The sequence below is a fragment of the Puma concolor genome, chromosome D4 (genome assembly GCF_028749965.1).
Source record: "Puma concolor isolate L17-30 chromosome D4, mPumCon1.1.hap2, whole genome shotgun sequence".
NCBI lineage: Eukaryota > Metazoa > Chordata > Mammalia > Carnivora > Felidae > Puma > Puma concolor.
Genome location: NC_141679.1, coordinates 59252601 through 59276098, shown reverse-complemented (window position 1 = coordinate 59276098; position 23498 = coordinate 59252601). Strand labels below are relative to the sequence as shown.

At 50.7% G+C, this 23498-nt stretch overlaps 1 protein-coding gene across 5 annotated transcripts in view; it reads left to right on the top strand.

Annotated features, from left to right (window-relative positions):
- Positions 1-524: 524 nt before the first annotated feature.
- Positions 525-23498, top strand: part of PAX5 (paired box 5) — a 195031-nt gene continuing 172057 nt past the window's right edge. The window contains exons 1-3 of one of the 5 annotated variants that reach the window (XM_086683516.1): positions 544-1406; positions 14768-14933; positions 20373-20570. In XM_086683516.1, the coding sequence (XP_086539642.1) occupies positions 1361-1406; positions 14768-14933; positions 20373-20570 (410 nt within the window). In that variant the 5' untranslated portion in view covers positions 544-1360. Of the gene's footprint in view, positions 1407-7168; positions 8978-14767; positions 14934-20372; positions 20571-23498 lie in introns of those variants that run through there. The other 4 variants (XM_086683518.1, XM_086683517.1, XM_086683519.1 and 1 more) reach the window with 4 other exon arrangements.

The following is a 23498-nucleotide window of genomic DNA, read 5'->3' as shown; positions in this document are numbered from 1 at the left end:
GGGAGTGAAGTTTTAAGCCTGGGCCGAAGAGAACGGGCTGGACGTGCCACACCACTGCCCGGTCTCTCTCTCGGGCTGATTTCCCCTCTTGGAATCAAGTCCCGGGTCTCGGGGCCGGGCCCGCCGCAACGTCTCCGGGCTAGAGGGCAAAGGGATTCTATTTATGGGCCGGGGTAAGACGTCCAGGACTCCCGCCAATCTCCAGGACCTCTGAGATGGTTCTGCTCAGCTCGGGCGCTCCAAAGCCGAGGCCCGGATTTTATCTCCATCTTATAACCTCTATAAGCTCCGGGCCAGAATGGGACATGGTTTGGGAGGGAGCTCTGGGACCAGGAGGCTGAGTGGGGACCTGGGGGCTTTAGGGTTCTGGCACTACCCTAAAGTCAGGGACCCGGCAATGTTATTAGAGCTGCAAATTGGGGTGGGGGTAGGATTTCTGGGGGCTGGCGCCGCCCTAGGGGTGAATCTGAGGAAACTGGAACGCCCCCCTCTACGCCTGGCGACGCTGCTTGCCTTTGCACCCCCTTCAAAAACACCTGCTTGGCGAGGTGGTTATTTTTTAAAAAACAAAAACCCGGCCTGCACCCGCCTACGCGGCGGGGCTCACACCTAGAGGAGTCACCCGCACAGGGCCGCGACATCGAGACATCGAGACGCAGGGGTTTGTAGGACGTGCGGCCACGAGGCCAGGGCTTCCCGGCTTGCCTTCGGTCCGCACCTTCTCGTGGGCGCGCGGGCTAGCGCCCGGCTCCGTTTGAACCCTTCCTTCCCTCCCCCCAACCCCCTATAAAAGTCCAGGGCGGCGCGGCAGCGGCACTGCTGCTCTCCCGGCCTCCCGCACTTCTCCGGCCCGGCTCGGCCCGGCCCGCCCCGTCTGGCCAGCTGAGCAGGCCCGGTGGCACAGCGCGGACACCCTTTGCCTGTTCGGGGCCGGCAGTGCGGGGCGGCACGCTGGGGGCGCGGCGTGTCTGGGGACATCTTGTGATGTTGGCGAGAACAGGACATGATCTCACATGGCGAGAAGCTCTTTAGTTCCTTAATCATTTCACGGTGCCTTCGGACGCTTTTTTTCCACCTAAAACGTTTAGTTTCAGCTCAGTGATCAGCTACCCCAGCTCGGCGGGGGAGCGGAAGGCTTGAATTATTCCGACCTGTGAGCGGCCCCTGGCACCAGAAAAAAAAAAAAAAAGAAAGAAAGAAAGAAAAAGAAAAAAAAAAGAAAAGAGAAAGAAAAAAGAAAAAGAAAGGGGAAAAAAGGAAAAGAAAAGAAAGAAAAAAGAAAAAAGAAAGAAAAAGAAGCACACACAAAAAGTGGAAACTTTTTCTCCCTGTCCACTTCATCAAGTTCTGGAAAATCAAAATGGATTTAGAGAAAAATTACCCGACTCCTCGGACCGGCAGGACAGGTAGGACTGCGATCCGGGCTTCAGGCATGCTAACTCCAGGACCCAGCCGGCTCTGGTCCTCACGCACGTCGGCCCTGGGGGAGGGAGTGAGCCGCATTTTCTCAGGGATTGACTGCGTGTCTGTCTGCGGCGCGTTTTTTATGTCTTTTCACCAATTTGTTCACACACTTCTGCATCCGTCCAAGTATCTGTGAGTTTGTGTTTTCCTCTGTTTCTGTATGTCTATCTGGGGGTCTGAAAGCTCGTTTGGGTCCGTGTGTTTACATAGGGGCTCAGAGTGTGCTTGAGTGACAGTGAGTTTGTGTGTCCCTGTATGTGTATTTTCAAAATGTCTGTGTGCCTAAGAATTTATGTGCCTGTGTGTATGCGTGTCCTTATATTAATGGGTGTTAGTCATGTTTATGAGTTCATATTTCTGGGTACTGTACTCTGCATATCCAAAATGTGTGTCTGTGAGCCGAGTGTATGTAATTTGGAGAAGTGTCTCAGTGTACATCTACTCCTTTAAGGGCTTGTGTTTACCTGTCGTATCCCAAGTGCCTTTGGCAGTGAGAATGAGGTGGTTACGCTGACTCCTCCATTTTTGGATGCCAACAGCTGTTCACCGTGTACATGCCAATGTACACAAGAATGCCTGCCTGGAGGCACAGAGGTGGATCTAGGGCAGTGGGGTTGTGTTGTGCTAAGCCTGCGGATGGTCAGGCTGTGGTCACATAATGTTGGGAGAACCCGGAATGGAGGCGTGATTTCAGGGAGTGCCGTCCCTGGGTGTGTGGGGTGCACTGCTTCACTCTGTGGGCTCTGTTGAGTCTACCATTTGTATGAAAGTGTCTCCTGTGGAAGGCATAACCTTGGCGGGTGACAGCAGGCAACCTACAGGCTAGTTGTGACATTTCTAGGGACCTCCAGCCTGCCTTCACTTTTTCCTAGACAAGCCTTTGACCATGGTGTGTGTGTGTGTGTGTGCTCTTGCGCGCATGCTGTGTGCACGGGTTTTATCTTGTGGGTGCTGCTCCAGTGGAGGAGAGCACAGTGGGTGGACATGTATGCCTCGCCTGGGCATCCAACTCTGGTGCCTGTATAAACACGGGCCTTCCTGGCGCAGAGCTTGGTGTGCCACCCACAGGCCCAGGCAGTGGTAGCAGAGTGTGTTTATATCTAAGAGGAAGTGGCAGGCAGCAGGAGGCCTCAGTTTGCCCTGAGGTTAAATCTGGGTATAGGAGCCTCTTTTACGCATTAGGCTATGTGTACTAACCCCCCACCCAAACACACTCCTGGCCCTGCGGGCAAGAATTCCACTTCCATTATCCTTGTGGATCTTTGAGGCCGTACCTCCACCTCAGCCTTAAATACTGGTCAAAAAGCAGAGAGAGAGAGAGAGAGAGAGAGAGAGAGAGGTGGACTTCAACTCTAAACCCAGACAACTCCCTGGGCATACATAGGTTTCCAAAATTGTAACAGGAGAAATGAGGACAGAAATCTAAGAGGTGGGGAATTAAAGCGGACTCCCCAAGGTTAAGGTGCATCAGGAAGGGAAAGGAATCGGAAACCCCCTCTGCTCCATCCCCTTCCTCCTTCCCCACTGGGGTCCCTCAGAGGGTAGGACTCAGAGAGTCGCCTGCGTTGGAATGAGGACTAGGTGTTGTGTGTATGTCGGGAACGGGTCAGAGGCATGTGAGGCTCCGAGGGAGGGTCTGGGTGGCTGGCAAGGCAGCCTCTCCCTACGAGCTGTCTACCCAGAATGTAATTCAGGGCGGTCGATGGGCTCTTTGATTAGTTCAATCGCCTGAATAATCGTTTAATCAATAAAGCATTTCATTCCTCAGTGAGGCGGACCTGGGTGGGGCTGGGGGGCCCTAGTCTGGCCCGAGTTTTAAAATCTGGAGAGCCACGCCCCATCTTCTCCTTTGGGCTGGGGTAAGGGCCGCCTCCTCTGGCAAGGGTGGACATCTCAGGTGACACTGCACTTCCGCCTGTCTGCACCAGCCTGCGCCCCAACTGGGGGGAGAGGAGACAGCTGAGAAGCTGGCCAGGCTCGGGGCATCTAGGTCTGGTTCTAAGGGATTTGTGTGGGCTTCTCCCATTTCTCAACTTCGAAGCCTTTTATGGGCCACTTGACCTCCTTTTCCTTCCTTCCAACTGTATTCCATTCCCTCTCTTGACTTCAGTTTCCCCATCTGTACAATGGGGAAGGAGTATATGCCCTTTTTGCTCTAATTCCAAGATCAGGTGAGGTCAGCCTTGAGCAGGGAGCCACTTAAGGACCCTCCTGTCTAGCCTCTGATCATTGTGGTACCAAAAAGGAAAAACTGACGGCCAGAGAGGGGCAGGGACTTGTCTGACATCATACAGCAAGAAGTACAGGAGTAGGTAGTACAAGAAGTACTACAAGGAGTAGGACTGACAGGTGACTTGCCTGCCATTAGACCTCTCATTCTTGCTGGGAGAGGAGATAGAGCCCCACCCTCCAAAGGCCCTCTTGGAGAAAAGCTATTCTTGGCCAAGCTAGCTTAAGGAGTCCAAGGCCAGGAAGGCCAGGAGAGGCTGAGCACTGTCTGGGCATTGGCATCTAGCACCCTAGCTCTGGGATGAACGTGGTGGAATGATAATAATACTCCCTAGCCATGGATCTTCATCTTTCACAACTTCGGGAGGCCTCATCTCAGGGGTCTTCTCTCCATTAGACACATAGGGAAGCTGAGCCCTAAGAGAAGGGGCCTGTAGCCTGAAGACTTTGGGAGAGAGGAAGGTAGTTCCAGAACCCCTGGCCTTCAGGGTGCACTGGTAGTGATAACAAACCCTGACAAAGGCAGTTTACGTGGTTCTTGAAAAATTTTGTTAAATTCTATTTTTCACATACTTAAGTGATTCCTACAGAAAGACCCTGATCCAGGTGCAGGAATCACACAGGAATTCACTCTGCCACTACTAGCTGTGTAACCTAGGTCAGTTGCTTTCTCTCTTTGATACTTTAAAAATGAGGATTAGACCCAGGGTAGGTGGGGGTGGGGGTGGGGGTGGGGGTGGGAGGGAGCTGGCTGCCTCTGTTGGAAGAGCATGTGTCTCTTGATCTCTGGAGTCTTGATCTCAGGGTCAATGAGTTGGAGCCCCACGCTGGGAATAGAGATTACTAAAAAATAAAAAATAAAATAAAATAAAATAAGGGTTCGAGAGAGAGGACCTACTGAGTTAAGACAGCGATAGCAGCGGCATCTTTGACTCCCTCAAACTGAGCAACTAATCTGAGCCCTGTAGGCCTCCCTTCACCTCAAACAAGAGAAGAGAGATGGGCTGGAGTAGTAGATTTCAAGCCCCTAGAGCCCTTTAGCAGTCCCAAGCCCAGACTCCTGCGTCCCAACTCCTGCGTGGCGGGTGGGGCTGACTGGGCAGAGAGAAAGAGGAGGAAGGGAGAGTATGTTCTGAGTGAGGGCAGGTTGCTGGCTGAATATCGAGGTGGACGCTCCTCTGGAGGTATTTTGGCCTCTCATACATTCTCAATGGGCTTTTTTTTTCAACAGCAGAACTTTCAAAGGCGATTCGACTTCCATAAATTGAGTTTCTTCCCGGATGGTTTCCTTTCCCAGTTTCCTGCCTCCAGTGCTTAGCACAGGGCCTGCCGGCCCTGCTCAAAGTTGTACCGTTGGGGATCGTAACCCCGTGACTGTTGGACACAGCAAGTCCCGACCTCATTCAGTGCCATCGTTGAGACCAACTCCCTGCTAGTCCTTTCCATCTCTCATTGCTTGTCTCTCTACTAGCCTCACTCAGACTCGTGGGCTCATGAGCCCTCGGAGGCACGACTGTGGCGCCGAAGCCCCGCTCCTTCATGGAATTGCTGTGTAATCTTGGACTAGTTCTATAACTTGTCGGGGCCATCGTTTGGTGGCCTGTAAGGCTGGGCTAGGTGGCCAGGATGTTAGATCTGGTGGTGCCTCTTGGCGTTAGAAGTTCCCAGAAGACAGCTGCCTTGGAGATGGTGAATAACCCCCACCCAGAGGGAAACTTCCTCTGTCATGGGCACCTGTCGCCCAACAAATTAGGCAGTCAGCTAAAGCCTGTCCTGAAGCAGCACGCCTCTGTGTGAAGTGGGAGTCCAAGCTATTCCTGCTCAGTTAATATCTGTGGTTCCATCCCTCTCCAGCAGTACTTCCAAGATTCTGTCCAAGCTGCACAGGTATTGGGAAGAAAACTGGTTTGTGCTGGCATATTCTAACTGGGTTCTTTGATTTGGCAGCATCCACACCCTCACCTCTCCCCCAAACTCCCTGCCATCCCAAGAGTGGCTCTCTTCTGAGAGAGGTTCCCAGCCCACAGCTTTTCCTCTATCTTAGACTTTCTACGTGACCTTGGACAAGTCCCTCCTCGGCCTCAGGTTATGCATCTGAAAAATGGGGAAAGCAACGCCTCAGGGCCCTTTTGGCTCTAAGACTTTAGAAGTTGTGGTTATAGGCCCAGACTCAACGAGTGTGGCTGGAGGTGTCCCTCAGGCTGTCCCCACACTCCCGACTCTCCGGTGGGAACGCTGAGCCACCACTTCAAATTTTAGTCAGTTTTTATGCACCTCGCGCCACCGGGTGGAAAGAACATGGGAACCAGGATGAGTAGCTCCTCTCTGCTTTTGCAGAGATGGGGGTTTCTGCTCCAAGACGGGGTCAGGTTTGAGCGGGTGGGAGAGGGATGGTGGGGAGGTGGCAAGGATCGGGACCTGCACGGTCCCAGACAAAGGAGAGACAACGCAGCCACTCCACCCCAATGCACACCGCAGCCTTCTGGGCCCCAAGAGGCCGCTTGGGGCCGTTTTGCGCAGCTGTGCCCTGGAGGGGGTGGGGATGGTGTCAGCACCGGAAACTTATCTACCGGTTAGGGGCAGCTGTGTCTGGGACAGTAACAGAAGGTGAGACCGAAGGCTAACTCAGTGTAGGGAAGTGGCTCAGAGGTAGAGAGAAGGGAGACTGAGGCAGAGAATGAACCAGGATTCCTCTCAGGGGCAATCAGTCTGTGCTCTGTCTTCCTTACAAGCCTAGGTCTGGAGAAGTTATCTCAGAGCCCCTTTTTATGTTTAATATCAGAGGATCATTACTTGTGAATTACAAATGGTGGGTTTGGGGACCACTTCCATGAGCTGCTGGGGCTAGAATCTTCAGTGTATTTGCCAGTGCCTCCTGGGTGTAGAATGGCTGTCACATGCTTCCTTTTCAAAGTCCATTCCTTTGCTTGTTGTCTTCTGGACCAGGAGAGTCTACTAGAAATGCACGCGTTTTGTCTTAAAAGCAACAAGAAATTCCCCGGAAAAGGGAAGGAGGAGTTTTCTCTACAGTAGCCTGGTGTAGCACGCCTGTCTTGGCGCAGCCCTTGCAGATAGAACTCGCCTGCCCACCTGCCTGCTTCAGGGACCCTCATTAGCACTGGACTAACACGACTGGCTTCATTCAGTTCCCAAGAAGTCTTGCGTCAGATGCAGTATTACTCCTGGAAACAGAATCCTTCAGCTGCGCATCACTAGCCCCCAAAGCGTCTGGCAGTTCCTGGTCTGAAGCTGGAAACAGAGGCTCAGGGCTCAGTGCTTGGACAACCTGGTCCAAAGCCTCAATTAGTCTCCTCTCCCAGGAACACCCTGATTACTAACTTTAAAGGGGTGTGAGATTTCTTTCCTCTCAACGTCTCTGCATTTCTGTTAGCTCAGAATTGGGGTGTCCTGGGGGTAAAATGAGGGAGGGAGGTGGACGAGGCGGCGGCGGCAGCGGCTTAGTAGGCTCTGGAAATGTTTAAAATTGTGAAATGTTTCCTCTGGAAGGAGTTCCATTAAAAACTAGGTAAGCCAACTCTACCCATTTTACAGATGAAGAAACTGAGCTCAGAACCGGGTAGATGTGCTCACACTACGAGTCTATTGCGAATCTGGTGGTGCTTAGATTGAAAACCGGATCTCTTACTGCGTTCCGATTTTTCCTCTAATAACCGTGTGTAGATTTTCAGGAGACTATTCCTCCACCCTCACTGTTCACCTCCCCATCCCCACTTTGGCCGCCCCAATCTCTTAGGGCATTCCAAGTTCCCAGCACTGCGGCGGGGAGGTCAGGCTCCCGCGGCATCTTCGGCGGGACTCTCCAGGCCCTGTGTAGATCCCCTTACCCCTCCCCCCATCCGCTCTCCGCTAGGCCTTCGCCCCGCGCGTTTGTCAATGAACGTGGCGCCGCCGCCTGGGCCCCGCCCCCCATTCTCTCCTATTGCCCAGGTGTCCGCTAATCAGGCGGAGCCCGCCGGTTGCTTAGCCAATGGGACGCTGTCTCGGGCCAGGGCCGGCTGCCACAGCTCTGATTGGCTTGATGAAGCGTGATTGGCAGGTCAGCCCCCGCCTCGCCCCCGCCCGGAGGGAGGCTGAGCCCCGGGCGGCGCTGTCCACACGCAGCGGGTCCTGAAAGCGGCTCCGGGGCGGCGCGGTGGCGCACTGTGCGCGCCGAGCAGGCGGAGGGCTAGCGCCGGCGGCGGCGGCGGCGGCGACAGCGCGGGCAGTCAAAGCCGACAGCGGCTCCATCTCAGCACCGGCAGTCCCAGCGGCCTTGGTGGAGAGGACCTTCCGCTCTCTCGGTCCCTCGCTTCACGCCAGGGGCAGGCGCGGCGGCCGTCCCGGAAGAGGCAACTGGAAAACAGTGGAACCAGACCCCTGAGAGAGGGCAGCGGGGCTCGAAGAGTTGGTGGGCGTGAGGCAGATACTCAGGCGAGGAGGCGACCGTCGCTGTTGTCCCCATTCCTGGTCCCAGCGATGGGGGAGCATCGGGGGCCGGGGGAACTTTGAAGGCAGAAGCTCCGGGGGTGTGAGAGCTGCAAGCTCCTGGGGACTGAGGAGTCACGGCCCCAACGTCAGTGACGGAAGCGTCTCCGAACCCGCCGGGGCCCCAGCGCCGCCAGAGAGGAAGTTCTTTGCAACTTCGTCCGAGACGTCGGAGAGCCGAGTAGAGAGAGGCTGGGGCTGCAACTCCAAGCCCCAGAGATTCAGAGAAGCAGAGAAAGGATCCGGTGGAGACCGAAGGGTCGAGGAGAGACTCCAGAGGCAGCGAGGCCGCGGAACCAGCCTGTCAGTCCGCGGGCCTCGCTGCCCCCTGAGTGAAGCCAAGGGCCGTGTGTCCCGAAGGCCTCCTCAAAAGCCGCTCCTACCGGAGGCCGGGGGCTCTTTGCCGTCCCGGAGACGGGCCCTTACGCTATGCCCCCGAATCTGCCGGCTGCTTGGCCGCAGCTACTTCAGCCCGGGTCCGCAGCCACTGCCTGAGCCAGCCCGACAGGGAAGCCACCAGGACTTGGGCGCCCCGCTCCCAGCCGGACGGCACTAGCACCGTTTCCCGCCTCTAGGCGCAGCTCTCGGCGATCTCCAGCGGAGAGGCTCTGAGAGAGGCCCGGCAGCTCCAGCAGCGTTTTCCGAACCCAGATCGCACAGAACCCGGCCTGGCGGCTCGGCTCCCTAGCCGCGCTGGGCAGCCCCTTGGCGCCGGGAGGCGGCGGCGTGGGCCGGCCTGCAGTCTGGAGCGCCCCGATGGAAATACACTGTAAGCACGACCCGTTTGCATCCATGCATAGTAAGTAGGCGGCGAGCTCGCTTCTCTCACTCTCCGGCCGGGACGGGGTTGGGTGTGCCGGACCGCGGGGCAGGTACCAGGGCCAGGAGGATTCAGGACTTCCGTAGCAGCGCAGTCAAGTTGGCAAAGTGCAGTGCTCCCAGGCAGGGCATGTGGAACGACGCGCCTGGTTGTCCGACCCAGAGCTCGGCCAGAGCACCTGGTACCGGGAATCCCGCCTCCAGCAACGCGTAGTGTAGGCAGCGAGTTGCAGCCTCTCCAGGGGTTCCAGGCAGCAACATCCCAGCGTGTTGGGAGAATCCTGGCTCGGACCTGAAGAGGGCTCCAGGCCTGGCTAGTTGGAGGGCACGAAGTTGTAGGAGAGGTCAGTCTAAGTCTCAGACAGTGCCCCACACCCCAACCTGGGGTGGTGCCTTTTACAGCCGTGGGGCATCGAAAGGGACTGAGGTTTGGAGGGAAATTGGGGCCTTGACCAGCACCTGTGTACTTGTATGTGTGGAAGAAAAGGCTGAGAAGTAAGCAAGGACACCAAGTCCAGAGCTCTAAAGGCGCCCTGGAGTTGAGGAGTGGGATCTGAAAAATCAACAAAGTGGCGTTCCCTCAGCCGAGCTTAGAAGCTGCCGATTCATACAGAGACCCTTAAAGACACTATCAAGTCCTTCTCTTCAGGACACTTGCCTCATGATGGCTTCACCCCTTAAAAAAAAAAACCCAGAGGTCAGTTAGTCATAACAGGCACCCCACCCCACCCCCCCCCAACAGTGGCTTCTGTAGGAGACGGGAAGGGTCATTCTGGGCACAGGCGAGGCCGACCCAGCTGCCTGACCCTTCGGGATCTGCCAGTTCACCCTTTAGCACAGCTTCCTGTGAGATGAGCGCTTCTCTCATGGTGAGTTAACGCCGGATTAGATTCGGAGATTTCAAGGAAATTCCAAGTGGAACGAATCGCGTTTCCCTTCTGCTCACTACAGAGCTGGGCCGGAGCAAGGCGCCAGGCTTTGGCGGCATCTAGCAGGGTAGCCTGCTTGAGTCCCCACGGGCAGCAGGTCAGGGAGTTGCTCCCGGACTGGGAGCTTACCCAAGCCAGGTTTCCTTCAGACAGCCCAGGATCCTGCTTACTCAGCCGTGAGTCCCCTATTTAACAAAGGCAGCACAGACCCGGCTGGAGAGAAGGCAAGCTTCCGAGGCGGATTTGTTGGTTTCTGCCCTGGAGGGCCGAGTGGCCTGGTAAGCAGGGAAATGCTGATATAAGCGGCTGGGGCTGGTTGCGGGCAGGTCAGTTTCTCTTTGTGTCAATTTCCCGAGTGCAAGGTAATCCACCAAAGCAGTGAGGAGATTTGCGTACAGAAGCGGCTTGCGCTGGTCCTACCCCAAACGATTCTTCACCATTTGGGGCCTGTGCCAAAACGGTTTCCAGTCCATGGTGACCCCAGCGTTCCTGGCAGCCCTCTCTGGGGCAGACTTGAGCCATGCTCTGGGGAGGATCTGTTCTCGCAGTGCGAGCGAGAGAACAAATGAGTTGGGGTCAATACTCTGAGAGGTGGACAAGCCTTTAGCTCAGCTAAGGGGCGATTGGGGGACAAAATGGAGAGGGTTGACCCCTGCACTTCTCTCCTCGCCAGCCACAATTCACAGAGTCTCGCTGCCTCCTGCGGAGAGCCGGAGAGCGGGAGCCCCAGAAGTCGTGCCGGCCCTTGGGGAGATAGCATCAGAACCAGTGGTCTCCTGGCTTATGCATGAGGGTGGAGAAGGCAGCTCCTTCCAGGTGCTGGTTAGCCAACCGAAAATGCCAGTGTCTCTGTCCCTCCTTGTCCCTGCCTTCATCTGCCCCCTCCTCGAGAAGTGCTCCCTCCTCCCATTTTCAATCATCCCGGCAGCATGGTGGGGGGCTGGGCCCCAGCCAGCCTAGCTTTCAGAGCTGGCTTCTCTGGAAGTGCCTTGGTTCTGACGCCTAAAGCTATTTGCTTGTACACTGTAGGCCCACCCTGGCCCCCAATTTGTTGGCTATTGAGGGGGGTCAGCTTCTCCCCCTGCTTCCCCCATCTCCCCCATTCCCAGTGGAGCAGGACATCATCTGTGGGGAGGTGGTATTGGGGGAGGGCAAGGCACTGCTGGGAAATTGGCTTCTGTGTTCTCTTGCCCCTACTCCCTATTCTAGACTCATCCTTTTCATCAGCACAATGGCCTCCCACCATCCCCGCATAGATGTCTCCTTCCCCCAGGTAGGGTTTCCAGTTATAAAGCACTTTCATGGGCAATCTCCTACCTAAGTGTCATCTAAACCCTCTGCTACACCCATTTTACAGAGTATGATAATTGAAGCCAGATAGACAAAAGGACTGACAGGAAGTTTACATGGGCAGAGGTGGAGCTGGTTCTTGGGTATCCTGGATTCATGGAAGGGGAGAGGGAGGGACTCAAGATTTCAGAGAGAGGGCAGTGGCCTGAGTGAGTACACACATGTGCAAGACACTCTCTCTGTCTGGTTTCACTATACCTGTACTCATGATCGGACTGTCCATCTGCGTCAGCGCCTGTCTGTCGGTTAGAACCCATTAAGGAAATTTCATCCCTTGTCTTTCCCTGTGTCCCTGTTTGCGTGTCTGTGTGCCCCTTCATTTATCCTCTCTGGTGCCACTAGGAGGAATTTCAATAACCCTGTGGGGTTCTGGAGTTCAGTCTTCCCTCTGAGTCAGCAGAGACCCTCTCCCCAGGACTCTTTACCCAGTCGTGGTCTTCACGATTTGGATAGGGTCCCTGGTGGGTAGTATGACCTTATCAGGGCCTAAGGAGCATCTGTGGAGGCCAGCCCTTCCAGACCAGAGCCACAGAGGCCTCGGGGTATCTTCAACCCTTCTCCCCTCACCTTCTTCCAAACCCTGAATAGTCTTCCCTGTGGGGTCAGTATCTGTGTGTCTGTTTCCTGGTCTTTGCCTTGATTTGTTTGCATCTGTCTCTGTGCCAGGCTCTCTGAAAATTCTACTTGGCCTTGAGAAGTGTAGCTGAGAACATGCACCGCTCAGGAGGTGAACCCTCACCCAGCTGAGGTCCATAGGAAGTAGAGGCTGGGACTTGGGTCCTCTGAGGAGATGCAGGGCCGGAGCCGGGGTCCCAGAAAACAAAGATTCTTCTCCAAAGAAGTCCCCTGTCTTCCAGATACCCCTTTACTGGGCTTCCTCCATTTTCTCTTCTGGTCTTCTTGCCTCCCATGTACACCACACTCACCTTTCTTTTCCTTGCCTGTACTAGCTGATCCATTCCTTTTTCTCTTCCTCTGCCTTTCTAACCTGAGGCTTCCCTTCTGGGCTCTCTGTCCTTGCTGTCTGTGTCATTTAGTTCCTATGCATTGCAACCTTTCCCTCCCTTTTCCTCTCTTCTTTCTCCATCCTGCCTCCTTCTTTCAGGCCTCTGGTTTTACTTCTTTCTAATCTCAGGGTAAATGGGAGACACTGTCTTCTCTGAGCAGGTAAATTACCTCCCCACCACCCTTGAAATGCTCTCTGTTGGATAGGACTGTGACTTAGGCAGAAAGGGCTCACCTAAGTGAGTTTGGGAGTCTTCCCAGAAATTGAGGGAGACTGGGGGCTCCAAGGTCATCCTGAGTCTGAGGTCAGCTGTGGTTATTGGATCCGACTCTGGAAGAACATTGGTAGCCTTGTCTTTGTGGTCAAAAGTAGAGAGTTTGGGGCCTTGCTGCCACCTAGAGTGCCCGACCCTGGGGGTTTTTCCCTGGTGCAAACGGCCCCCGAAGCTCACAAATGTCCGGCAGGACTGCTCTTGGAAGTTAAGTCCTCTTGAAGGTTGCCACTCTGTTTTTGGCAGAAATTTTACATTGCCAGTGGTATAGGGAACAAGCGATTGCAAATGGGTCACAATGCCTGGGCTATAGGTTATCTCAAAAGTGCTGGATGCTTTTGGCTTCCTTCTTGTCCTCTTAGATGGGCTTGTACCAATTTTGAATTTACTTTCTTCTTCAGGCCAGCCTGTTCTTTAAAGATCTGTACAATCCTTTTTTATTAGATGCTCCCAACCCCAGAACAAAGCCTTCTTAAGGCCCTCAACCAGGGGTGGCCGCAGTCTTTCTGTTTTGGGTGAACTACGCAGTTTTCTTTCTAACTGCAAAATCCTGTTGGGGATGGTTTTCCTTTTTCTGATGTTTGGGGTGTTTTAGAACAATCAAAACCAATGAAAGCTCGTTTCAAAAATGAGAGAGAAATTCAGCTAAGAATTAGAATTAGGTACTGTCATTACCTATAAAATTATGTTTTTCCTTGAAATCAGTCTGAGCTTGGAAATTTGGGAAATATTCAATTAGGACCCTCATGGGAAACTTCAGTGAATAGCTTTGGCAGTTTTTAGGAAATAGGTTGTGTTATGAGTGTCCCCCCCCCTTTTATTTCAGATGTTGTTCATGAACTTAGATAGTAATTGGGTGCTTGGTGGGGGATTGCTGAAATGAGGTGGCTATTTTATGTTTTAGAGCTGGAGGCAGAGAGAGAGAGAGAGAGAGAGTGTGTGTGTGTGTGTGTGTGTGTGCATGTGTGACATCTGAGATGCCCTAGCTTCCCTGGTACAGTCTAGTCTCAGGCAAGTCCCAGTTTAGATAGAGATTTCCCCATCATTGGCCTCTGAGCTGCCAGCAGCATTGATAAATGCTTGGACTTGGCTTTTGGCTTTTGGCTGTCCTTAGTGATGTCAGTTAGTGGCTGATTAACAGCCACAAGGTCAATGATGTTACATACTGGATGTTATATACAGTGGTGCTATACTGGATCACTCTGTGTTTACTGGTTTTGCTATTCATTTACTTGGATTCCTGTTTCCCTCCAGATGGACTTTGGTGTAAGAGAAGGGAGCTTATTGGGTGGAGGAGACACTTTCCTGGACTCCTTCTACTTAAAATCCATCTCAGAGCCCTTGTAAAACCTGGGACTCGGAAGCCTTCTCCAGCTTCTTTATTTCCCCTAAACCAACTTAAAGCTACTTGTCATTTGCAAAACACTTCAGCAATTCCAAGGAAACTCTTTTATAACAAATCCTGATGTGGTAGAGTGGAATGTGATCCTCTGACCCATTTCTTTTGTGTGCTCTGAGAGGGTACAGTCTGCATGTCAACCTCACCTTTTTTGTTTGTTTATTTTTTGCCTTTACTGAGGGATGCACCCCATCTTGTTAAAGAAAAGATTTTTATCAAGGCAGTGGTTGGGTTTTTTTTCAGTACTCTGCAGACACTATTTAAATTAAAAAAAAAAAATCTTTAGCCTTTGAATCAGATTGCTGATTAAAAAAACCCAAAACCCATTTCCCCCCCTGAGATCTAGGTTTATTGGAGTAGTCCTTTTCACTTTTACAGATATTTGCTAAAAGGAAAATAGTTATATTTTTAAAAATCTCTTTAAATTTGATGTATTCTAAAACATTTTCTCCCCAGGATCTTTCTTAGACCTCAGCATCATGCATGTAATAAGTTAGGTCTCTAGTATAGATTGGGGTCTTTCACATAGTCCATTGTTAACAAAAAATTACAAGGCAAATTACAACAAAAATTGAAGGATGGGGATGCTTGTTATCAATAGCCCGACTGGCTGAAGATGGACAAAGGCAAAGGTTAATTTTAAAAAGCAATCTGAGGGGCTCATGAAGCCTGCACGATCAGACTCCAGGCTCAAGATCTCCAGCCTGCGGCCATTTCTGATCAGAGGGGCTGTGGGCGCTTACAACACGCTTCTTCTCTTATGTGACTGGTTCTAACCACCCTTTCTCTCTGCTTTTGTTTTTGATCTGTTTCAGGACATGGAGGAGTGAATCAGCTTGGGGGGGTTTTTGTGAATGGACGGCCACTCCCGGATGTAGTCCGCCAAAGGATAGTGGAACTTGCTCATCAAGGTGTCAGGCCCTGCGACATCTCAAGGCAGCTTCGAGTCAGCCATGGTTGTGTCAGCAAAATTCTTGGCAGGTAAAGGCAGAAGCTGCAGGCTTCCCTTGATTTTTCAAATAACGACCTAAAACATGACCCAGTAGCTGTCCAACGTGCGGGTGTCATTGAAAATCATGGTGGCACTTCACCCACATGCATAATACTTAAGAGTTTGCAAAGCTCAAGCCATTCAATTCAAAGTAGTCCTGGGAAACCCCTGTTTCAAGTGACATGTGGAATGAGGTGACTCAATCAGGAATGACATGTTTTTTGAAAGCCTGGTGAATTATTCCAAAGAACCCAAGAATAAGAGGTTCTTGGGAATTTCCCCTACACATGTTAGGTGAGTCTGGGGCCTGAGCAGGGCTGGGTGGAAAACCCACAAGTTATAAAATCACGTTATTAGAGTTCAGTGTTTCATTTTAATGTCTTCAAAAAGCACGTTCCATTTTTAAAAGTCAGCTGTCATTTTCAGTTTTTGGTTATCACCAGCCTTATTATGTTGAGCTGTAGTATTTTCCTTCTACACATTTTGTTTCCTTTGTAGTGACAGGCATCCTAAGCGTATATTAGAGAGGGAAAAAAACTCAAACGCTAACTCTCAAATCTGACATTTGAAAGTTGCCACTTGACCCGTCGATTTGCAGCAAGCAAAATACGAATAATGCCAATTCTCCCAGAGGGCTGTAGAGCCCAGCTTTCGAGCACTCCTGTGTGTTTTCTCAGGAGAGCTTCAGTATGGTCCAGGGAAGCTTGTTTTGAGAAGGAAACAAATCTACAGAGGCCAAGTGCCTGAGCCAGGTCTATCCAGCTAGTCAGTACTCGGACTGGGAAAAGGCCTCAAGGATTCTTAGACCATTGGCACCTTACCATACTGCAAAGCCAAAGCCACAGGCTTGTTTCGGGGCACATGAAGTTGTTTGAAGTCTGCTCTGGCAGTCACGGGTGTTCTCAGGTTTAGTTGTTTAGAGCTCTCTCAGGATTTTTCTCCCTGGGTCAGGAAATAACCTTGGTCCTGTAGCTTGCATTATGATTTGAGAACAGATGCCTGAAGAGAAAATAAATATTTTGCAGTATGTCAGTGATATTGTGACTTTTTCTTGCTCTCTCCCTTTCATCTGCTGGAATTTAAGAAATTCTTTTAGATGGAAGGAATAACAGTTTCTAACCTTGGGGAGCCTTGCTGGAGGCCAAAGGAAGAGGTTTCAAGGCCAGGGGTCTGGCGTCCCCTTTGGGGACCTTGATCCTTGTGTTAATTCCTTATCCCTTACCTACCTCGGGTCGCCTCAGCCAGGGAGGCTCTGGGCTCCACTCCTGTTTAACGCTCAGCAGCGAATGAACCCCAGCTAGAGTTCAAGGAGGAAGGCTGGACATTAGCACGGTGCTCTTGTTAGACGGTGGTTTGAGGCAGGAGGACGAAAGTGAGGATAAAAGAAGAAAAATACAGGAGAGGGAGATGAAGAGAAAAGAGAATCGTTCATTTAAAAGAGAGAGAGAGAGAAATAGAGAAATGAAGACAAGAAAGAAGGAAAGAGAAAAAGAGAGAGGAAGGAAATATTTGAGATTATCCCAGTGTCAGGCTTCGAGAGCCAAGCGGATCTTCGCTATCTTCTTGGGAAGCCTCTTCATTGCATTGAGGGAGAGAAAAAAGAAGGCCCTTCCTTTGTGTTTGCTGAGACATCTTTGCTGAGCCGACATTTTGCTAGCTATCTGAAATCTTCTTAGGACGAGATGCCGAGCCCTTCTTAGAGGGGACCTCCAGATGCCAGGTCCTCATGTTCTGGTGCCCCGAAGCCCTCCAAATCTCCCCTGGAGACCAAAGGGGACAAGGACCTTCCCAGGCACAGCCGGCAGCCTCCGGAGGCCCAGAATAGATTTGTCACTAGGTAGAGTGGCACTCGGAAGTTATGCGCCGCTCTGGTGCCTGGCCGTTTAAGTTGTCAACAATAAATTGGAATTTCATAGCTCATTATTTTCATAACTAAGAACCACAGTGGACAAAATGTCACTCTAATTAGAACTGCCTCTTAAGAAACAAGTTCAGCCCTAAAACAGTGTGACTGGGAATTTCTGAACTGGGCTGTTCCATCCACTTATTTTATTTTATTTTTTCGGGTACCGAAGAATTTGGTGGGTGCACTCGGAGCGACAGATTATAGAGAGTGTGTTGTGTGTGGTGGCCGTGGTTTTCAGAGGGTGCATGACAAGGTAGGCAGAGACCCTCGTCATCTTGGGAAGGTGGCGATTTGCCAGGAGTGTGGGCATTCAGTCCACAGAGCTCGAGGCTCAGGAGGGGCTGGAGAGACACAGCCTAGTGGCATGTGAGGCCCATTTAAATCCACCCAGAAAGCCTGGCTCTTGTCTTCTTTCACTGGAGCCTGGCTGGGAGGTTCAGCCCGTTTGGAATTGGGTGGTATGTTACACAGTAAGAAACACTCAGAGGATTTTAATCTGCAACACGTGCTTTTTATGTTTTGCAAAGCTTTTTCTCAACCATTCTGCATTTCTGCCCGTGTCCTGGGAGGCAGGCAGGGTAAACATCCTCCCCTTATTATACAAATGGGGTCACTTGGAGGCCCAGAGACGCTAAGTGATTTGGCCAAGGTCACACAGAGCCACTGACTAACACGCCCACCTCCTCACTCCCAAACGAATGTTCTTTGCACGGAACTACACTGTGTTGGTGGCTGCCGTTTGTCTGTCGTGTGTAAGCCAGAAGGTGGCATGGCTGTTTTGCTGAGATGAAAGGGCAGTTTTTCCGTCTGATTCCTCACTTTATACAGTTGCCAATTGGGGTTTCCCCTGGGGTGCCAGGACTGCCTTCTAAGGGCCAGGCTGATGTGTCAGTCAAGAGGCAGACAGAGACCTCTTCGTGTGAACACCACAGCCTGCTATGGTTGGCACTGCTCAGGTGGGCTGGGTGGAGAGCCCCAGATCCTGCCACCCCCGCTGCTCTCTCAGCTGCGGCAGGAACAGTGCAGTCCCATTCAAGTGATTACAATTGGAGTACTTAGCCCAGGGTTGTCCTTGCGTCTGTAACTGCTGCCCCCCAAGCCAGTGCCTGTCCTAACAGGTGCCCAGAGAGGAGTGAGTGAGTGAGTGAGTGAGTGAGTGAAAAGAGGTCTGTGAAATGCCTGGTAAACAGTAGAGCTTCCTACAATTGTCATCATCCCCATTATCATTTTAATTTTCACAATCAAAGCAGAAGTTTGCTCTAGTGGGAAGAGGCCAGAGTCAGACTTGAAAGCTGGGACCGCCTCTGGCTTCCAAAAGGGAGTTGGGCAAGGCACTTGTTCTAATCATCAGTTTCCCCTCCGTAAAACCCCGCTGGCCCCTTAGGATTGACGTGGAGATCCAGATAATTTGAGGCAGAACTCTGTAAATTTTAGAGCCCTGTGCTGAATAATGAGTTATTGTGTTGATAGTAACAAATGACTTTTTATTGTAAAATTGGAAGGATAATTGGAAGCTGCAGAAATTGCTGTGTGCCTTGATTTAGCTGCCTTTCTAAACTTCTGACAAAATAGTGTTTTCTTGGATGTTTCTTAAAGACTGTGACTAATAATTTTTCAGTAATTACAGAAGGGGGGAATAGGTTGCATTTTGCCTTATTGTCCAAATTTAGACACGACTCACTTTTCTCAATGAAAAACAGAATTTCCATGTCCATATCATTGCTCTCAAATTATTTCATCTGTTTCTAGAATGTCCATCAGGTTGGCCCTAACTAGATTTCCCCAGGCTGAGACTTTCAGCATCTCTTTATTTATTTATTTTAAGTGTTTATTTATTTTTCAGAGACAGAGAGAGAGAGAGAGAGAGAGAGAGAGCGCATGAGTAGGGGAAGGGCAGAGACAGAGAGAGTAAGACACAGAATCTGAAGCAGGCTCCAGGCTCTGAACTGTCAGCACAGAGCCAGACGTGGGGCTTGAACTCTTGAACCAAGAGATCAAGACCCGAGTTGAAGTCAAATGCTTAACTGACTAAGCCACCCAGGCACCCCTCAGCATCTCTTTAAATGTGACTAGTCATTGGGTCTTGGGTAACACTTCCCACCCATCCCATGGGAGAATCGTCTCTTTGCCTTACCTATTATAAACTCTTTAGGTTGAAAATTTACCAGTCATTGGGGTGCATGGCTGGCTCAGTTGGTAGAGCATGTGACTCTAGATCTTGGGGTCGTGAGTTCCAGACCACATTGGGCATAGAGTTTACCTAAAAAAAAAAAAAATTACCAGTCAGTTCTAAAATGTCTCCTTAGCTAAAAAAAAAAAAATCTCAACTACAAGATAATCTCTTTTGCAAGCGGAAGTCAAGAATTCCTCTGTAAATATTGAGAGACATCCAGTGAAGGCTCAGATTCAGAAAAGGAATCAAGTAATTTTTTTCCCTTGAAATGATCTTTCACGGCACTCTTCTCCCCGGTCTCGGTTTTACTGTAAAACCCTGACATCCTATTTGTGTTAACGAGGAAGAGCTGGTAGCATGGAAATGTCCTTAGAAACAGCGATTTACCTCAGGGGAGGTCTCTGGAAGAGCTGCGGTGACTTGTGGTTGGTTTTTATTTATTTATTTTTTTGATTGCTTGGGTTTTGACTTGTATATAACACATATTTCCAGTTAACTCTGGAATCCAACATTTCCTTTCATTTTTGGCTAGGGCTATCGTTGTAATCTTATGGCAAAAAAAAGTTGCACTTAAGGGATAGTATCACAGAATGCAGATGGAATCTGCTAGGGGATGTGAGTACTGGTAAATTAAAGGTACAAGCCAACTTTCTGGGGGAAATTTTAGCTCGGGGGCCAGGCCACTGTCCTGATTTGGCCAATGGGCCTTGTGTGACCCTGGGCAAGCCTTTTAACCTTCATGGATCTCTGTTTTATACCTGTAGATGGGGACCTGTTCATTCACTTATTCATTCATTTATTCATTCAAAATATGTATGTGCTTTAGAACTGTGGTGGGGATCAAATGGGAAAGCTGACTTCAAAGTTTTCTGTAAACTGTAAAATGATAGATAAATATGATAGTTAATTAACTAATTAATGCATAGCGTCTGGACCAGCACTGTCCAATAGAAATATAACATGAGCCACGTTTGAAATTTAAAATTTTCTGGTAGCATATTAAAGAAGGAAAAATAAACAGGTATAATTGATTTTATATATTTTATTTAACCCAGTATATGAAAAATGTGATCACGTTAGCATATAACCAGTATAAAAATTATTAATGAGATATTTTACCTTCTTGTTTCTATACTAAATTTTGACAATCTTGTGTGTGTTTTATGCTTACGGTACACCTCAATTCAAATGAGCCATGTTTCAGATGTTCCAAAGCCCCATATGGCTAGGCTAGGGCTGCTGAATTGGACAGCACAGATCTGGATGTTTTCTGGACAGAGTAGCTATTTTGTTGCAAACATCCATTTTGCTGGTTCCTCATGGCTAAGCTCCTTTCTGCTTGGGTCCTAGGTATTATGAGACGGGGAGCATCAAGCCTGGTGTAATTGGAGGATCCAAACCAAAGGTCGCCACGCCCAAAGTGGTGGAAAAAATTGCTGAGTATAAACGCCAAAATCCCACCATGTTTGCCTGGGAGATCAGGGACCGGCTGCTGGCGGAACGGGTGTGTGACAATGACACGGTGCCCAGCGTCAGTTCCATCAACAGGTGAGGGGCTGGTGCCTGTGGGGGGCTAGGGATCGGGGGGAGTGGGGCATCCTGGAGGCTCTGTGAGTGCCTTTCCTAAAAGTCTGGTCTCTCCATTCATCCAGGCCCCTTAGGGGTTATTGGACAGGAGGGGTGCTAATGGGGCTAGATTGATCTCTCTGTTGCCCTTCTTATCTTTCCAAAGTAGGCAGGGGTCCTAGGCTCAAGGAGGGAAGGCCATGTCAGTACCCAGGCTGCTTGAGAGTCTTCTGAGCCCAGAGTGATTTCTGTCACTCTCCCTTTACCGCTGCCTCTGTGTGTGGGACACTTAGCAGCAAACTGTTCTGATCAGGCCTTGACAAATGTCACTTCTCTGTAAGCCCGTGCTCAGGGTCTCCGCACTGGCTGATATAAATCAGAGCTTCCAAGGAAGAAAATCCCTGCCTCCAGTTTGGGCAGAGGTTGAGCCGTTGAATGTGGAAAACAGAGCCTGGACTTGAAGTTGAGAGATTTGGTTCTTTGTCCCAGTTCTGCCACAAACTCCAAGTGTCACCCTGACAAAGCTCTTCCTCTCTTTAAGAGCTCAGAACCTTGGTGGTCCTGATGTAGGTCAGTGATCTCCAAGAGTGACGTCCAGGACACCAAGATGCTGTGGAGTTAGGGAGCTGCCCTCTCCCCAGTTTCCCTCAATGTCACCCATGGAGAGAAAGAACCAGAGAAATACCATGAGTACCAGGCATGGGATCTTCCTGGGAGCCACAGCGGCACCTTCTCTGAAGTGTGATCCAGGATATATCTAATGGAGCTTTCAGAGCTTCAAAAAATTTCTGAAAGAAAGTATTCTATTATAGGGGCACCTGGGTGGCTCAGCTGGGCAGGCCCCCGACTTTGGCTTAGGTCATGATCTCATGTTCTGTGAGTTGGAGCCCCGTGTCGGGCTCTGTGCTGACAGCTTGGAGCCTGGAGCCCGCTTTGGATTCTGTGTCTCCCTCTCTCTGCCCTTCCCTGGCTCATGCTCTGTCTGTCTCTCTCTCTCAAAAATAAATAAACATTAAAAAAATTTTTTTTTAAAAGAAAGTTTTCTATTGTAAACGGCAAAGTCTCAAATCCGTTAAACCTATAGAAGTCAAGGATGAAGTTGTGAGGTGAACAGAAATGATTGTTCTCTAAACTCCACAAAGAAAAGAGAACCAGCTGACTGAAAACTGGAATGGTTCCCATTTCTCTAAGGTCACACACTACCCTTGTCCGTGCAGAGCCTGTCCAGGCATAGCAGACCCCTCACCCCCCGGCAGAAAGAGGTGGTCAGACTAGAATGTCCCTGAGATCCCTTCTGGGCTTGATGGTTGTTCCTTCTGTGATGACTCGAATGCACAGAATCACTGTGTGAGTGCATCTCTTGATGTTTTGAGACCTGCTATTTCATAAGCCATGAGCCTGTTTCCTTTCTCTCAGCAAGTCTTTATCTTGGTCCTGACATCATGTGAGGTACAGAGCACAGAGAGGGGCACCAGGTACACTGTCTCGTAGTCTCCGTTCTAGAGGGCCTCCTTGCGTAGGATGGCATTCAGGCATGCATGAGAATTCTGGTCAACCTGAATTAGCTGAGGAGATAGCAACGGTTGTGGTGGGTTTGGGGTGGGGGGGATAACTTCTGTTCTTCTGGGTTATGGGGGCTCCAGTGTGCTTTGGGAGTCCCCTACTTCTGGCACGTTGCAGGATTACTGTCACACAGAGCAACATGACTTTTTCCCATGTCTCCAAGAGCCCTCGTGTGGAGTAAGGCATACAATGCCTAAAGCAATCAGGGAACGGAAGCCTTCTCTTCAGAGGAACCTCCACCAAACCCACGGTCAGGCTTTGGGGGCCCGCAGATTTCCCAATGTAGGGTGTACGTGTAATTGGTGGTTTGAAAGATAACCCTGGCTTGCCCGTGGGGGTCCCAAGCTCCTAATGCCTGCTGTTGGCAGGCAGTAATGTAACAAGTGAAGAAGGCTAGGTTTGAGGTGATAGGGAAAGGTGGGGTCTGTGGGAAACCAGACAGCACAAGAGTTACTGAAGGGGTAGGTGCTTTTCAGCTCCAGCCGAATGCCTCCCAGATTTTTTTTTAAGTTTATTTATTTATTTGGAGGGAGAGTGTGTATGCGCCCGCGAGCGTGCGACTCCACCAGCAGGGGAGGGGCAGAGAGTGAGGGAGAGAGAGAGAATCCCAAGCAGAGTCTGCGCTGTCAGCTCGGAGCCCGACACGGGGCTCAGTCTCATAACCAGGAGATGGTGACCTGACCCGAAATCAAGAGTCGGACGCTCTACCGACTGAGCCACGCAGGTGCCCTCCAAATCTCCATATTATTAAATGGTGGCAATGAATTTCAGTGAAAAAAAAAATGCCTTACAGGACGAGCATAACTCATTTGCAGGGCTCCAGCTTATATCTTCTGTAATACAAGGATGAAAACGGTCATCTATTTATGATGAATTTGCTTTAATGTATTTTAGAAAAATGTAAGTGGAACACCAAGCCAGTGAGTGTGAACTTTATGAACTATCCCTCCCATTTACCGTAAAGAACTCGTATTGCCTCATAAAGTAAGTCTAAGTCAAAACGTAAGTTACTTGAAAGGAAGATACGAAGTGAAAAGAGCACAGTGGCCTGACGGAGCGGTGGAGGCCGTGAGGCGGGACTTACACGAGTGTCTAGGGAAGCCGTGGACCGGCTGGTGCTTTGTGCTTGGAGTTGCGCTGGGCGGCTGCTTGCTGGTTGCTGGGGCCGTGGCTAGCCTCAGGGGCTCCTGTGTGTCCACAGCGGTGGCTGTGCCTCTGAGGTGTTTTCAGGTCTGTCGTCTCCTGTGGCCCTCGAGGCTTAACTCTGTTCTTTGGCAGGTATAGAAACTGAGGCCCAGAAGAGAGGTGTAGAGGAATGATGATTTTGAGGTAGAGATGGGAGTGGAG